We start from the raw sequence: 15567 nt of genomic DNA, 5'->3' as shown, positions 1-15567 counted from the left end.
GGGTTTATTATTAATTCTTGTATCCCAACATACTAAAATTGAGGAAGAATAATCTGTGTGTCTCTTTAAAACCAGCTGTAAAAATCAGCCCTAACTTTTTCAAGTTCCAGTATTCTGTAATGTGCCGAAAGAAAGCAAACACATACATAGAGAACGTCTGTCCTCTGTCCACATGGACACTAGCTCAGGTGATCAATTTTTTTTAGCACAGACTTCTCTATTATTTATTAAATTATACTTAAAGTCCTTAAATCTTCAAAACTGGGACACTTCTCTGTTTTAGAAAGAAAATTCTGTCTTAACCTTTAGTGGTTTAGGTTAGCTAGTGAAGTAGACTAATGAAAAGATTTTTAAACACTTAAGTACCCTTAATGTTTATGAAGTCCTTTGGGAATATTCGTCCCTGCAGGTTCTCCCTACTTTAAAATTTTAATGATAATTTTTCTGTAAAATAGCTGTAATAGTTTTTAATGCTCTTTTTTAGTGTTTGAATTTTTACCATCATGCAGTTAGAAACTGTGCTGTTTCCTGTCAAAACCTACATTCATCAGACTATGAACATGACAGTTTCCTGTTTTCCTATTAACTATACTGTATTTTGTGCTTTATGCTTTAAAGTTACATAATATCTCAGCTTATCACTTTCCTTTTCTATTTACTAAATGTTTTCTTAGGTCAGCATTGTTCATACATGCAGAGAAATCATAAAGTCTCATCTCTGTTGATAGTGAGATGATTTTGTTAAGTTGTAATGAATATGTTAGAATATCTTCAGTATTATCTAAATAAATTCTACATGTTTTCACTTTTTTTACTCTGTCTCTTAATGCATAACATGATGAAGCAGTCCCCATCAGGTAAGAAACAGTACATTTTTTAGAATATATATATATTCTAAAAATATATATAATATATATATATATTAGTATTCCCATCTGTCTGCTTATTAATATTTCAGTCCAGCATTTAAGAGGATGGGATGAATAATCAGTACATGAGGACTTTTTTCAAGAATCCTGCCATCTTTTCAGTGTAGTTTGTCAACATTTCTTATGTTCCAACTCTTATCAAGTCAGAATGCCAAGTTCTGGGATCCAAAAGTGATTAAGAAACAATCCCCACCAGCAGGGGCTAAAAGAAGTAGGATATATATATAGCAATCAGTCATTCCATAATTTCCCAGGCGGTGCTAATTTTAAGTATGTAATTCCAGTGTAAAATCATATAATTTGGAAAATCCTATGTATAAACAATACGCTCAAATATTCTAGTTCTGTCTCAAAGGTATCCAGCCATGTAATATGAAAAATAGAAACATTTATTAAAGAGGATATAAGATACAAGAAACATTGTACATAGGACAATTACGCCTCAGTTCCCTTCAAAGTAGGTACCTTGGGACCTCACACAGTTCTCCGAATCAACTGCCCCATCATATTTTCCTGAATCTCACTGACAGTCTGAAGTCTCTTCCCTTTCAAAGGTGATTTTAGTTTTGGGAAAAGCCAGAAGTTGCAGGGCGTCAAATCTGGACTGCAGGGGGGCTGAGTCACCTGGGTGATTTGATGTTTTACCAAAAAACTCTGCATAAGATGTGATGCATTAGTGGGTGCATTGTTGTGATGAAGCTGCCAATCACCAGTTGCCCGTAGCTGTGGCCTTCTGAATCATCCAATCGTTTCCGCAGAGGAATGTTCAAGCTTAAAGCAAAATTTAATGCAGATTTGTTGGTCAACTTGCTCAGTCATTTTGAATGTAATAGCCACACAGTACACATGGCTCACTCAACAGTGTGTACCACACCCACTGACTAGTACAATGACGTCGTCATTGTTCATGCATGCATATTCCAGTCCACTCTCCTTGGCTGCCAGGTTGCATCGATGTCACACAAACCGTTCTCATTATATTAGCAATGGTTGGACTTTTTCTGGAGAGACCTTGTATATGTGTATGTCAATCAATAAAATATATTAAAGTAGTCATGAAATTACTTATGGCTGTTGATTTATTTTAAATGTTATAAAATTACAAATGTTATAAAACTATAAAAAGTTTTATTAAAATACTAATATTTTGAACAATTAATGTCAAAATAATACTAGAAAACAAAAAATGCTTAAAAGTAAAGGAAGCAGTGTTAATTCTTTTGTTTTTGTGTTGTTATTGGATTAATTGGGGATTTTGTTATGGTGAGTATAATTTATTATCAAAATGACTGAGCTACAAATAAATTTGGAAGCACAATTTAGGGGTTTTATTAATGACCTTATTCTTGGGATACAACTAAACAAATAACAGAAACTAAGAAATTCCATAGACACAGTGGGAAATGTTTGGTTTTAGATTTATACCGTGCCTAGTTTCCCGCAGATTTTTGAGGGGGTTTGCGTGAATACTTATAATACAAAAATAACTTAATATTAGGTTAATTAAATCAAGTGAAATTGCTCGTACTTGACTGTCACTTACAAAAATTGCAATAGCACGGGGTTCAATATAATAAGTTAAAAGAATTTGTTTTAAGGCAACATCTAGTAAAATCAGAGTTAATATTATCACATGAAAATGTATACAGTATCAGATGGAAGTATGGAGACTCAAGTAGAACAATTTACAGAGGACACAGCCATGTGGTTGCGGTAGCCGCTGGGCTGCTGGCCACGGGGCCCATGGTGGACAGGCAGCCCACTGATGTTGGCGGCTGCTGACTGATCACCATGGGGACTGCTGAAGGTTGGGGTGTCTGTGGCAATTTCTTAAAATGAGAGAACAGTGCAGTTTGCCACATCCATTGACTCTTCCTTTCAGGAACGGTTTCTCTGTAGCATGAGTGCTGTTTGATAGCAATTTACACACTGTAGAGCTTTCAGAGTTGGAGTCAGTCCTCTCACACCCTGCCACTGCTTTATCAACTAAGTTTATATAATCGAAGTCCTGTGTTGTCATTTAACAATCTCCACAGCATCTTTAGGGGTAGATTCCAGCTTAAGAAACCACTGTCTTTGCTCATCTATAAGAAGCACCTCCTCACTCATTAGTTTTATCATGAGATTGCAGCAATTCAGTCACGCCTTCAGGCTCCACTTTTGATTCTGGTTCTCTTGCTCTTTCCACCACATCTGCATTTACTCCCTCCACTGAAGTCTTGAACCCCCCAAAGTCATCCAGGAGGTTTAGAATCAACTTCTTCCAAACCCCTGTTAATGTTGTTTTGACCTCGTCCCATGAATCGTGAATGTTCTTAATGGCATCTAGAATGGTGAATCCTTTTCAGAAGGTTTCTATTTATTTTGCCCAGATTCATTAGACGAATCACTATCTATGGCATCCATAGCTTTATGAAATGTATTTCTTAAGTAATAAGACTTGAAAGTCAGAATTCCTTCTTGATCCATGGGCTGCAGAATGGGTGTCGTGTTCACAGGCATAAAAACAACATTAATCTCATTGTACATCTCCATCAGAGCTCTTGGGTGACCAGGTGTAGTGTCAATGAGCAGTAATATTTTGAAAGGAATATTTTTGTCTGAGCACAGGCAAAGTGGACTTAGCATAATTCTTAAAGGCCCTAGGATTTTGGGAAAGATAACTGAACATTGGCTTCGACTTAAAGTCACTGGCTGCATTGGCCCCTAACAAAGACAGTCAGCCTGTCCCTTCGAGGCTTTGAAGCCTGACGTTGACTTCTCTCTAACTATGAAAGGCCTTCCTACATGGCATCTTCTTACAATATAAGGCTGTTTTGTCTATATGGAAAATCTGGTGTTTAGAGGAGCTGCCTTCATTAGCTTCGCTAGATCTTCAGAATAAGTTGCTGCAGCTTCTGCATCAGTACTTGCAGCTTTAACTTGCACTTACATATTACGGAGACAGCATCTTTCCTTAAACCTCGTGAACCAACCTTTGCTAGCTTCCAACTTTTATTCGGCAGCTTCCTTACCTCTCTCAGCCTTCATAGAATTGAAGAGAGTTAGGCCCTTGCTCTGGATTAGGCTTTGGCCTAAAGGAATCTCGTGGCTAGATTGATCTCTATCCAGACCACTAAAACGTTCTCCATATCAGCAACAAGGCTGTTTCACTTTCTTATCCGTGTATTCATGAGAGTAGCACCTTTAATTCCCTTCAAGAACTTTTCTTTTGCATTCACAACTCGGCTAACTTACTTAGCCTGTCTCAGCTTTTAACATGCCTTCCTCACGAAGCTTAAGCGTTTCCAGCTTTCAAGTTAAAGTGAGAGCTGTGCAACTCTTCTTTCACTTGAACACTTAGAGGCCATCGTAGGGTCATTACTTGGCCTAATTTCAATATCGTTGTGTCTCAGAGAATAAGGAGGCCTGAGGAGAGGGAGAGAGATGTGGAAGGGGGGCACAACCAGTTGGAGCCGTCACAACACACAACGTTTGCCAATTATGGGCATGGTTCATGGCTCATTCGCAAAATAACAAAGGTAACATCAAAGATTACTGATCACAACCCTGGCCAGTGTAGCTCAGTAGGTTGGAGATTTGTCCCATAAACTGAAAGGTTGCCGGTTCGATCCCCAGTCCGAGTGCATATGGGAGTCAATCAGTCAGTGTTTCTCTCTCATATTAATGTTTCTCCCTGTCTCTTTCTCTCTCTACAAGCAATGAAAAAAATGTCCTCAGGTGAAGATTAAAAACAAATTTATTGACCACAGATCACCATAACAAATGTAATAATACATCATGTATAGCTTAACAATGGGGACACCTTCTGAGAAATGTGCCATTAGGTGATTTTGGCTTTGTGCAAGCATCATAGAATGCCCTTACGCAAACCTAGATGGGAGAGCTCACTACACACTGAGGCTATATGATATGGCCTATTGCTCCTAGGCAGCACACCTGTACAGGATGTTACTGTACTGAATACTGTAGACATTGTAACACAGCGTAAGCTTTTATGTATCTAGACATATCTTAAAATAGAAAAAGTACAGTAAAAATACAGTATAAGAGAGAAAACCAGGTGCCTCTGTATAGGGCACTTACCGTGAATGGAGCTTGCAGGGCTGGAAGTTGCTCTGGGCGAGTCAGGGAGTGAGTGGCGAGTGGATGTGAAGGCCTCGGACACCACACTGCTGTACACTGCGCACCAGCATGACTGCAAACATGAGAATTTCATTGCGCTACAGCGTTCCAGTGACTACAACAGCACTGGGCGATGGGAATTTTTCAGCTCCAGCCTATTTATATGCGGTACTTAGTTGCAGCACATGGCTGCGACGAAAAAGTCTGAGATATTGTGAGAATTACCAAAATGCGACGCAGACACAGAGTGAGCAGATACTGCTGGGAAAATGGTGCTGATAGACTTGCTCAATGAGGAGTTGCCACAAACCTACGATTTGTAAGAAATGCAGTATTTGTGAGTGCAGTTAAGCAAAGGATTTTGGGTGTGTTGGTATTCAGAATCAGCATCATTACTTTCCATTTATATCATTAAGTCTATATAAATTCACAGTGGAACTTCACGCACACAGGTGCTTAAGCATGCAACTTCTCAGGCCTCTCCTCTGGAGTGAAGACCCAAGACAGGCCTGGGAAGTCTGATTTTCACAAGCTTCCAAGGTGGTCTTATCAGGGAGGTTTGGAAAATAATGTGAGTTGGGGGTCGGGGGGTGCGGTGAAGAGAGTAATTGTTTTTCTGACTCTATTTGAAACAGCTTTATTGAGATAAAATTTACATTATGAAGTTCTTCCATTTTAAATGTAAAATTCAATGGCTTTTGTCGTATTTACAGAGTTGTACAACCATACCACATTCTAATTTTTGGCATATTTCTGTCACCCCAAAAAGAAGCCTCACTGCCACTTTCAGTCACTCCCTTTCGCCTCCCTTCTCCCCCAGTCCTAGGCACCCGCTGGTCTACCCTCTGACTCCGTAGACTTGTCCATTCTGGACGTTTCGTGTAAATGGAGTCACGTGATATGTCATCTTTTGAATCTGGCTTCTTGGGCTCACCTTAATGTTTCTGAGGTTCATCCATGTGTTAGTACTTCATTCCTTTTTATTGCCAAATGGTATTCAATTGTATGGAAGCAACGCCTTAATGTGATTGTTCTACATGATACATTTATTCAAATGATTGTCTGTTTTTTCATTTTCTCTTACGGTGTGTTTTCTTATGTGTAACTCTCCTCTAGCTCCATGTAAATCCCGTTATGTGTTCATCTCTTCTATTCAGACAATTTAGATGTACTATTAATTTCACCTTATCAAAGAAATCTTTCATCTGGCCTGCTCCCGTCTGCTTCAGTGAGGACGCGGTGCCTTGAGGCCTCCTGCGAAGCTGTTGTGTAGGGAGCTTTTTTGTCATCTTAGGGATGCCCTTCGCTTCACTTTCTTTTTCCTGGATCAAAAACAAAAGGGTATCTTTTTCTTTCTTGATATACTTCAATTTGGTGAAGCAAATCACCTCTCTTTCTTTAAAATAAGAAAAGGTTTATGGGAGATAAACCGTCTCTGATTTCGGTTCTCGTGATTCACCCAAAAGAGGGTTTTCTTTGAGGGGGAGAGGTTAAGTCCTTGCAGCTCTGAACTCATTGTAGCCTCGCACTTAATTTATAGTTCAAGTGAGAATAAAAAATAAGATAATTAAAATTTTTAATGTAAATTAGAACTTATTTTTTCCCAGAATTTTGAAGGTGACTCTTAATCTTTTACATAAAACGTGTTTTTGTTTGGGGCTGGATGCGTTCTTTCTTTCCTTGTGCCCAGGGTCCTGCAGTTTCCCTGTGATGTAACATGGGGTAGGTTCCCTTCAATCCATTGTCCTTGTACTTCATAGGTCTTTTCAGTCTCAAAGTTCATGTTTTTCATATTAGAGGAATCTGTGACTGAGATCTTTTTTTACTTGTGTGTGTGTGTTTTTAAGATCTCTCTTTTAGAGTATCCTGTTCTTTTTACATGGATGCAGTGTCTTCAGAGAGAATAAATGATTGCGTTTTCTTCTCCCAGATAGACTGTTTCCTCCTCGTTGCCTTTTTTCTGGCTTCTCTTAGATGCTTTCCTCAAATGTCTGGTAATATTGGACTCTGTGCTCAGACTTTGACTGGAGAACTTACAGAGCTGGCAGGAAATTCCGAAAGGTTGGGCAGGGCTGCTGACTGTGACCGTCACCGCAGGGCGGCCTTGCTGAGACCCCTCTAGACGGAATTCCAAGCTGCACCAGAGAAGAATCCCTCCCTTCACTTACAGTTCCAAACGTCCTGGTACCTCTTGTTTCCTGGGCGAATCTCAAAAGTACTTCCAGGCACATTCAGTCACTCAAAAACCTATGTCTAATTTCACCTGGAAAAAGAGTACCTTTTTTTTTTCTTTTCCATGATCTGAATTTATTACTAGCATTTCCCAAAGTTGTTACCATTGTTAGTGGCATGAAGCTATTCCCACGGTCTTTAACCAAAAATGAGAACAGACAGTGGGCCCAAGGGGTACGCTAAACTGTGTGTGTGTCCTTTCAAGACGGGGTCAGTAGCTTTTGTCAGATTCCTAGTCCCAGGTGTGACCCAAAAGACGTCAAACGAAACCCAGCAAACTAGCACCAGGTTCCCTCGCGCGGTGGTTCTGACCCTGGGATGTGCGTCACAGCTGTTCGGTTTTGTCGGACACACACATCCATCCGTAGGCCCTGGCAGCGGAAAGTTTCAGGGAAGATGATTAAACTTGACTGCTCCTGACTGGCTGGCGGAGTTGGCCCAGCTTGGTTGTGCTGCTGAAAGGTGGTGTCTGTTTGTATATACCAGACACACAGGACATGTTCTTAGTTCAAAAGCACGTTTGTCCTGAATAATTAAGAGTTCCATTTCAGGTAAGTCAGCTTCTTTCTGACACAGTCCCATTTGGTTGGGACAGAGGATCTACCACAGTAATTCTCAAACTGAGGGTATCAAAGTCTCCTGAGATACTTGTTTAAAATGTAGATTCTGGGATTTCACTGTTGAGTTTTCAATTCCCAAGATCTGGGAAACAATTCTACATTTTTAATAGGCGTCCTCTGTGGTCCCGATGCAGATGACCTGTGGACCACACTTTGAGATGTGCTAATCTAAGTTTGCTCTCGGTAGTATCCCTGAAAGTTTTGGGGGGAGGGTTGGGCTGAGAGGGCTAATTATTGGCTTTTTGTTATTGTTTAAGGCTTATTAGTTCCTAAAAGAGTAGTAAGGATAATCAGTACAGCTCTTCAATCTAGGCAACCAAGAGTGTACTTCCGAGGGCCCAGCTCTGGTCTTCTTCCAGCCCAGTCCCGCTTACAGAATGAGGAGTCCCAAAGGACATGCACACCTGAAGTCCAGCCCCTGCCAGATCATGCCCTGGGTACTCAGCACCCTGGGATTTCTTGCCCAGTGTCCACTTTCCTCCTAGGTCTCAGTGATGACTCAGTAATAGCTTTGGCTTTACCAAATAGTCTCTTATCTTCAACTTTTTCCTGTGTCCACCAAAAAACCCCTCTATGCCTTTGCTATTCTGTTATCAGTTCTCAAGTAAAAAAGCATTAATTGCACCTCCTTTGATATTGAGGAAATGACCCCTCAACTCATAGTTAGTTTTATATAATATTTGAGGTCACTTATTAACATCTGATATGAGGCTGCAGGGTTTTCATTGCAGTAAGTTTTGTTAGAGCAGAGGAAAGCTACAACTTTCCAAACAATTGGGAAGTTGTGGTTCTTCTGCTGTCCTCCTTTAGAGCAGCCAGGAAGGAGGAAGACACGTGTTCCATATCATTTCTTCTAAAGGGCCTGGGGAGAAGAGAGAAAGGAAGAGATTAACTGACATAATTTAACACTGGGAGCTATAAATCATGTGTTGCAATGTGGCGATAGGATGTTGCATCAGAACACGGCAGTTGTAATGCAGTGGGCATCACAACCGTGGGGAGGCCCTGTGGCGCTCTGTGCCCTTTCACTGAAGATTCAGCTCCAAGTTTGTGTTCCTTCTGCTCTGCCAAGGAGAAGGGTGTCATTTCAGTTACGTTGTACCTCTCTCTAATTCCTGGCCCAGGGCACAGGAACTTCTTCAATGTTGAAAGTTTGCCTGAGGCAGACATCACTGCTGAGTCCTCCCGTCCCTCTGTTTTCCCGTTGTCACGCACCAGCAGGGAAGTGTTGCGGTTTCTTCACATCTTCCTGGAAGTCTGTAGGGAGAGCTAGAGGCACTCTAGCAAAGCTGTAATGTCTCTACTCTTAGAACCGTTGGTTTTGAAAGTGTGTGTAATATTTCCTGAATATTTCACATTGCCTTTATCTCAAGATTTGAAAGATAGTGCTTGTAAGTGACCAGAAATTTATCCCTGAGAAACAAAATTGAAGACTGATAGTAATGATAAGGGTAGGGCACATGGGTACATTTCAGCAAAATTCTTGATAATCAAAGCAGATTTTGGTAGTTAATTGTTTTTTGTTGTTGTTTTGCATTCTTTAACATGTGACAATATAAGGATTAAATTCCATATTTAAAACACAGACTCCATGGGACAGGGCTAATGTGGTGATTACATGGTAGTGCAAGTAGCATGGTGGCGGGTTTGGGAATTTGAAGGAACTTTGGCAAAGAAGTGACAGATGATGAAAAGAAATAACCTTAATTCTGATAAAACTGGTTTTGGAGAATGTGGCTTAGATATGTGGCAATGGGTTTTTCAGTACTGAATTCTAGAATTAGTCAGACTTGCCCACCCAATAAAGTGTCGCATTTGAGCTCCACACCCTCCTCCACCCTGAGGGTCATGCCCTGTAAAACTCCCGAGGCAGAGAAACAGAGCCTGGCTCCCAAAGACAGAGAGGGAAAAAGAGCTGAGCAATGCTTGCAGTTCCTCCCCCCGCACCATGGTGAGGGAAGCCGCTCTTGGCCGGGAAGGAGTAGGGAAGAGAAGGCAAAAACACTGCTGAAGGAGATAACCTTAGTGGGAAGAAGCATTCCTGCTCTCATAGAGTGATAGAGTGGTGTGGTGGCTTCTTAGAATAACAAGACATTAAAATAAATTTAAGCATGTAATTCTGTAACATAGCAATATCACACTCAGGCACACCATGTGACATTTTAGGTGCAGTGTTCAAATTGCTGTCCATCTCATGTGAGATATTCATGTACCCTACCAACCACACTCAGTGGCATTACTTCTGCCGGACCCTGTATTTATAGGTGAACTGATAGGATGTCTGAGATTTACCTCAAAATAATCCAGGGACTGGAGAGCTATAATGTAACAAGATTATCCATGCCGTGTTGTTGAAATGAAGTGATGGGTACGTAGGGTTCATTGTATTGTCTGTAGTAAAACGAAGGTTCGATTTGAATCTAAACTTTACTGTTAACTATGTATCCTCAGCTAGTTGTTCCACCTGAGTCTCCATTTCCTAATCTCTGAAGTGAGGGTAATAAAGTCTACCACACAGGGCTGTTGGGATGATTCAATTAAAATAACCAGTGCCCGTTACCTAACGCACGGGAGTCACTCAAAAATTGGTAGTTACTGTTATATCTGTAAATAGAAAAAGATCAAGATATCATCTTTCTTAAAGATGAAATGTTTGCTTTCTTGGTGAGGGTATGTGTGTATTTCCCCCAGTTGAGTATATTAACTTGGATTTTGTTTTGACAGCTCAGGTGCCTAAAAGGACAGAGGGGCTTCTCAGGCCAACCCCCTTTTGATGGAATCCACATCGTCAACCATTTGATAGGAGATGACGAATCATTTCATTCCTCTGATGAAGATTTTATAGATAATTCCTTACGGGAGAGCGGCATTGGTTTTCCTTTGCACAGAAAATCTGGCCCCATGTCTTTGGACCCCGCTGTGGCAGGTGGCAGTGAAAGCGAAACAGAGGACAGTGTGACGGAGACCACAGAGAGCAATCAAGTGGCTCGAAAGGACCGGCCCCCAAGGAAAAGAGAGTCGTACTCAACCACTGTCTGACCATCACTGTGAACTAGACTGTGGATTTTTTAAGGGATCAGTTATATAATTAAGGGTTTGGGGGACATATCTGTTTCATATGTACATATATATATTTTTTGATCTTACCTGCCTTTTTATCTTTGCCAAACCTTCACCACTGACTTAACCATTGCCATAAAGTAGACTGGAATATGGTTAACATGAAAAATAAGGTTCTAACAGTATTACTGAGTATTAAATGTTTCTTGTGTAGGAAATGCAATTATATCTATATGTGGGAACCATTTTGAAGTTCAAAACTATGGAAAACTTAATTTTCTTCAGACAAAACTGCTGTCGTGCAATATTGTATGCTCAGCAAACAAATTGGATATTTATGTCTATCAATTTGTTTTCAGGGCAGCTGTCTACAAACATTTGACCAAGACGTACATCTGATTTATCTTGTCCTTTTGTGTTTGAGGGATTTTTTTTCCATTGAAATTACTGCTTTACTAGTGGGCCACTGAAGTTCCCAAACAGTGTTTTTTTCCATATAATTTTATAAATACAAATTAATGGTTATCTTTCTTGAGAGTTTTAAGTTTTGTTTGAATTAATTTTTATGTACGTATGATACTTCCATATATTGCTTACTAGTCAGAGCAGTAAGGTAACTACAAATATATTGTTTTTTTGTACATAATTTATAAATAAGCATCACCCAATATCGAATATCATTTTATATGAGATTGTACATGTTGCAAAATGACTGCCTTCAGCATCCTAATAGGACTTCTGTAAATAAAAAGTTAAAAGGAAATTGAAAATAAAACCAAACACTAATATTTTAATAGCTTTAGTATTTTGCTTAGCATTCAACACTAGCAAATTCATAACCGATGCTTGTTCAAAAATACTATTGGTGAGATCTTTTACTTCATGTGTACATAACTAATAAATTGTCCATGATTCCAAAGGTTATAGCACACATTACTTAGTGCTAATATTCTACTTAATATAAATTAACAATGAACTTAAGTCCAAGATACACAACAATAATATTTGCAAATAATCTATGAGCATTATCTTCAGATTCTCTGATTACTAGTCTATAAAGCCACAATAATTTTTTCCTACTGATTCTTCCTTTTTTATCATCTAGACTATTTTTCCTTGGAAATTGAATAATATCATTGATAAGTTGGAGGAAACACCCAAACTGCACTATGGAAAAACAGCAAAGAATATGTTGACTGGATGCTTTCCACTTATTTTCATCAGCAGCCTTCAAGTATAAAAAGGGAAGGTAGAGTTCAGCATATATGGAGATACAATTTTGCACAATGTTTTGCATGTAGGAAAAAATATATATATTACAGAATGGAGTATAAGAGACAAAAATAGTTTTCTGTCTAAAACCAGGAGCCCTGGCTGGTGTGGCTCAGTCCGTTGGAGTGTCATCCCATAACCCAAGAGTTACAGGTGCAATTCCCAGTCAGGGACTTGTACGTAGGTTGCGGGTTTGATCCCGGGTCCAGGTGTGGGCACATGCGACCCCTGGCTCTGGACACCTGTGATTCCCGGGATCCTGAGGACCCCCGTCCAGGCACACTTCCCCCATCCAGGCACGTATGAGAGACAACCAATCGATGCTTCTCTCTCTTCCCTCCTCTCTCTCTAAAAGCAATGAAAAATATGTCCTTGGGTAAGGACAAAAAATTTTTAAATATATGAAAAATAAAACCAAGAGTTAAGCCTTATGCATCTCCATGGACAAGGCTTTTCCAGCAAGCCCTTTGTAGCTGTTTGAGAAACAAGATTGAAAACGTGCCTGCTTTGTCCGTAGCACCAGGGGTCGTGGTTAAGTACTTTATCTGTGGTCAAGTGTTAGTAAGTAGCAGAGCCAAGATTTTAATTCAGATCTTTCTGACACCAAAGCATTTGACAAAGTTCAGCTAATGAATTTCTCAGTGCCCTTCCTTTCTGACAATTAATGTGATTTTAATCAAGTTTAAATCACATTTCACAACTTACGAGTGTACTCTCCTAGAATTGCTGGTGTTTGAGGGGTTCATTACTGTCAGCCTGGGAGGCTATGGATGCCCCAGTGAAATGAGGCGATTCATGGTCACACGACCTCTCTGACACCACATGGAGAGAGATCTGGGTGATCTAGACCAGAAGTCAGCAGCTGTGCCCATGAGCCAGTACAGCCAGCTGCCTGTCTTTGTGTGACCTACACACCAAGTGTTTTTTTACATTTTCAAATAGTTGAGGGAAAAAAATACTTTGTCACGTGAAAATCATATAAAATTCAAATTTCAGTGTTGATAAGGTTTTATTGGATACCATGCTTATCCATTACGTTGTCTGTGGCTGCTTTTGTGTTACAGTGGTGAAGTTGAGTAGCCCAAAATGCCTACTGCCTGGTTTTTTAGAGGAAAACTTTGCTGACCCTTGATTTAGATATTCTAAAATGTAGGCTTACTTCTTCAGTTTGTCTCAGTGGAAGATCAAACCATTTGCTTTTGCTGTTGAGCTAATAGTTTGGAAACTTAAATTTCCTGGTGGATCTTGTGCTCAGAACTATTCAAAATGGGAAGTGTGCAAGCTCCTTTGTATCATGAAGTCTTTGACACCATACACAAATTTGGAAGGGTATCTGTACCTTTGGAAAGGGAGAAAGAAAGAATTCCAGAATCTCAGCACTGTTCTTTAAAGTATATATGATTGATCTTTAGGGCATGCTTCATTGAGTCAATGTTATAATTTGATTTTAAAAGAAAGAATATCTTTCTATAGTTATATTTTAATTCTAAGCTTTGAAAGAATTTCATAAGTACTGTTTAATTAGGTATTAGAAGAATTATGGTAAGTAAACTTTAATCCATTGATACTCTTGTAATTTGGACAATGCAAAACAAGAAACAATCATCTCATTCAACATCTTTGATTCAAATACTCAGAAGAGTTTAAAGTCTTCCTGACCTTTAGGATACAGTAGGATATTATGCTCTGATTATATTCCATTTTATTCAAATTAAGACTTTGAGACATTGGACAATGTATTCTTGATAGATTTTAATTAGCCTGTGGTATGTTGTGTCATTTAAATATTATTTAGTTAAACAGAGTTGAATATTGGAGCAGAGAGAAAGTGAATGAAATTTTTCAAATTCAAAATAAAAAACTTTCTCCCTTGGGTTAGTTAGTCACCTGCCTGGTGCCATTGCCGTTGTGGGCTGAAAGCTCAGAGTACAAGTGATCTGAATAAAATGGAAATTGCACTGTGATGATGAAACAGACCTTTTAGATCAAGAAAATACTTCAGCCTTTTAAAAAATTAGTGGTAATTTTTCATCGTGGACAAAGAAGTCAAAGACATAACTTTACACAATTCTACCTTTTTTATTAATAAATATTAGGCACTCAATATTTGGTGACTAATTGAGGCATCAAATCTCAACTAACTGACTGGCTACTTTGGAAGGGAAAAAACCAACTTTTTCTTGACTCATGATGCAACTCGTTACTGTCCAGATAGTGCCTTTGATTGAAAACAAGGTCTAGAGCAGGGGGGTCCCACCTGAGGCCCGCGGGCCACATGCAGCCCAGGATGCCTGTGAATGCGACCCAACACAAAATCGTAAACTTATTTAAAACATTATGGGATTTTTCTGTGATTCAGTGTCGCAATGTACTTAATGTGTGGCCCAAGACAACTCTTCTTCTTCCTCCAGTGTGGCCCAGAGACGCCAAAAGTTTGGACACCCTGGTCTAGAGCTTTTTAAGTATTTTATTTTTGACATTAGAAATTATTTGGTTCTCATTCTCCTTCATCTTTTACATAATGCACTGTAATTTCGGGATTTAAATGAGAAAAGTGTGTGAATTGTGTTTTGGTAAAGCCCTGCTGTGGCCAGCTTGATGGTTGCAGGACCGGACGTTGGCAGCTAACATCTCAGAAATCAGTGATTTACTTTGTTAAGACAATGAGCTTTAGCAAGAAAGTTATTGCTGCTCTGTCATTAGCAAAACAGTACGTTTTTAATTAATTAATTTTAATGTAATTAATTCTACTGAAATCAAAATTTCTTGTTAAAAGTGGAGTGGAGACTATAGTTCAAGTTTTTACATCACATCCATTGATCTACCTATCCCCTCTCTTCTCTCCAAAGACTAGATAATAGAATAATATATTAGGTATCCAATAAGATGCAAAATTATGATGTATTTTGTTTTACTGTTGGAATTTCTTATTGTATGATAACCTAAAATATTTACTTGTGCCTTTGCTTTAAACAATTAAAGTTTTTCATTTTATAAAGATTTTTGTTTCCTTACAATATTTGACTTAAAAGGGGAGATGCATCAACACACTTCTACTAGAGAAACGCCACTCGTACGTAGATGCCTAGTCAGTGAAGGAATCCATCAGGTAGCATGAATAACCAAGGTAAGAGGCAGCTCAGAAAGAAAGTGAAAATTCTTCAGAAAATAAACTTAAAGACATGGAAATATGTGGCTTAAGTGACAGAGAATTCAAGATTGCAGTTCTGAAAAACACTGAATGAGATGAAATACACTAAAAAATTGCTTGGCCTACTAACATCAGATGCTCATTAGTGAGGCTTGTGCTCCAGGGGTACAGGGACCGT

At 39.2% G+C, this 15567-nt stretch overlaps 1 protein-coding gene across 11 annotated transcripts in view; it reads left to right on the top strand.

Annotated features, from left to right (window-relative positions):
* EVI5 (ecotropic viral integration site 5) overlaps positions 1–15234 on the top strand; it is a 205230-nt gene extending 189996 nt beyond the window's left edge. For all 11 annotated transcript variants that reach the window (XM_045199567.3, XM_053920057.2, XM_053920054.2 and 8 more), the window contains one exon: positions 10631–15234. In XM_045199567.3, coding sequence (XP_045055502.2) covers positions 10631–10945 — 315 coding nt within the window. In that variant the 3' untranslated portion in view covers positions 10946–15234. The remainder of the gene's footprint in view (positions 1–10630) is intronic.
* Positions 15235–15567: the final 333 nt, after the last annotated feature.

Source organism: Desmodus rotundus, chromosome 3, assembly GCF_022682495.2.
Source record: "Desmodus rotundus isolate HL8 chromosome 3, HLdesRot8A.1, whole genome shotgun sequence".
NCBI lineage: Eukaryota > Metazoa > Chordata > Mammalia > Chiroptera > Phyllostomidae > Desmodus > Desmodus rotundus.
The sequence above is the reverse complement of the archived record's forward strand: the minus strand, read 5'-3'. Positions and strand labels throughout refer to the sequence as shown.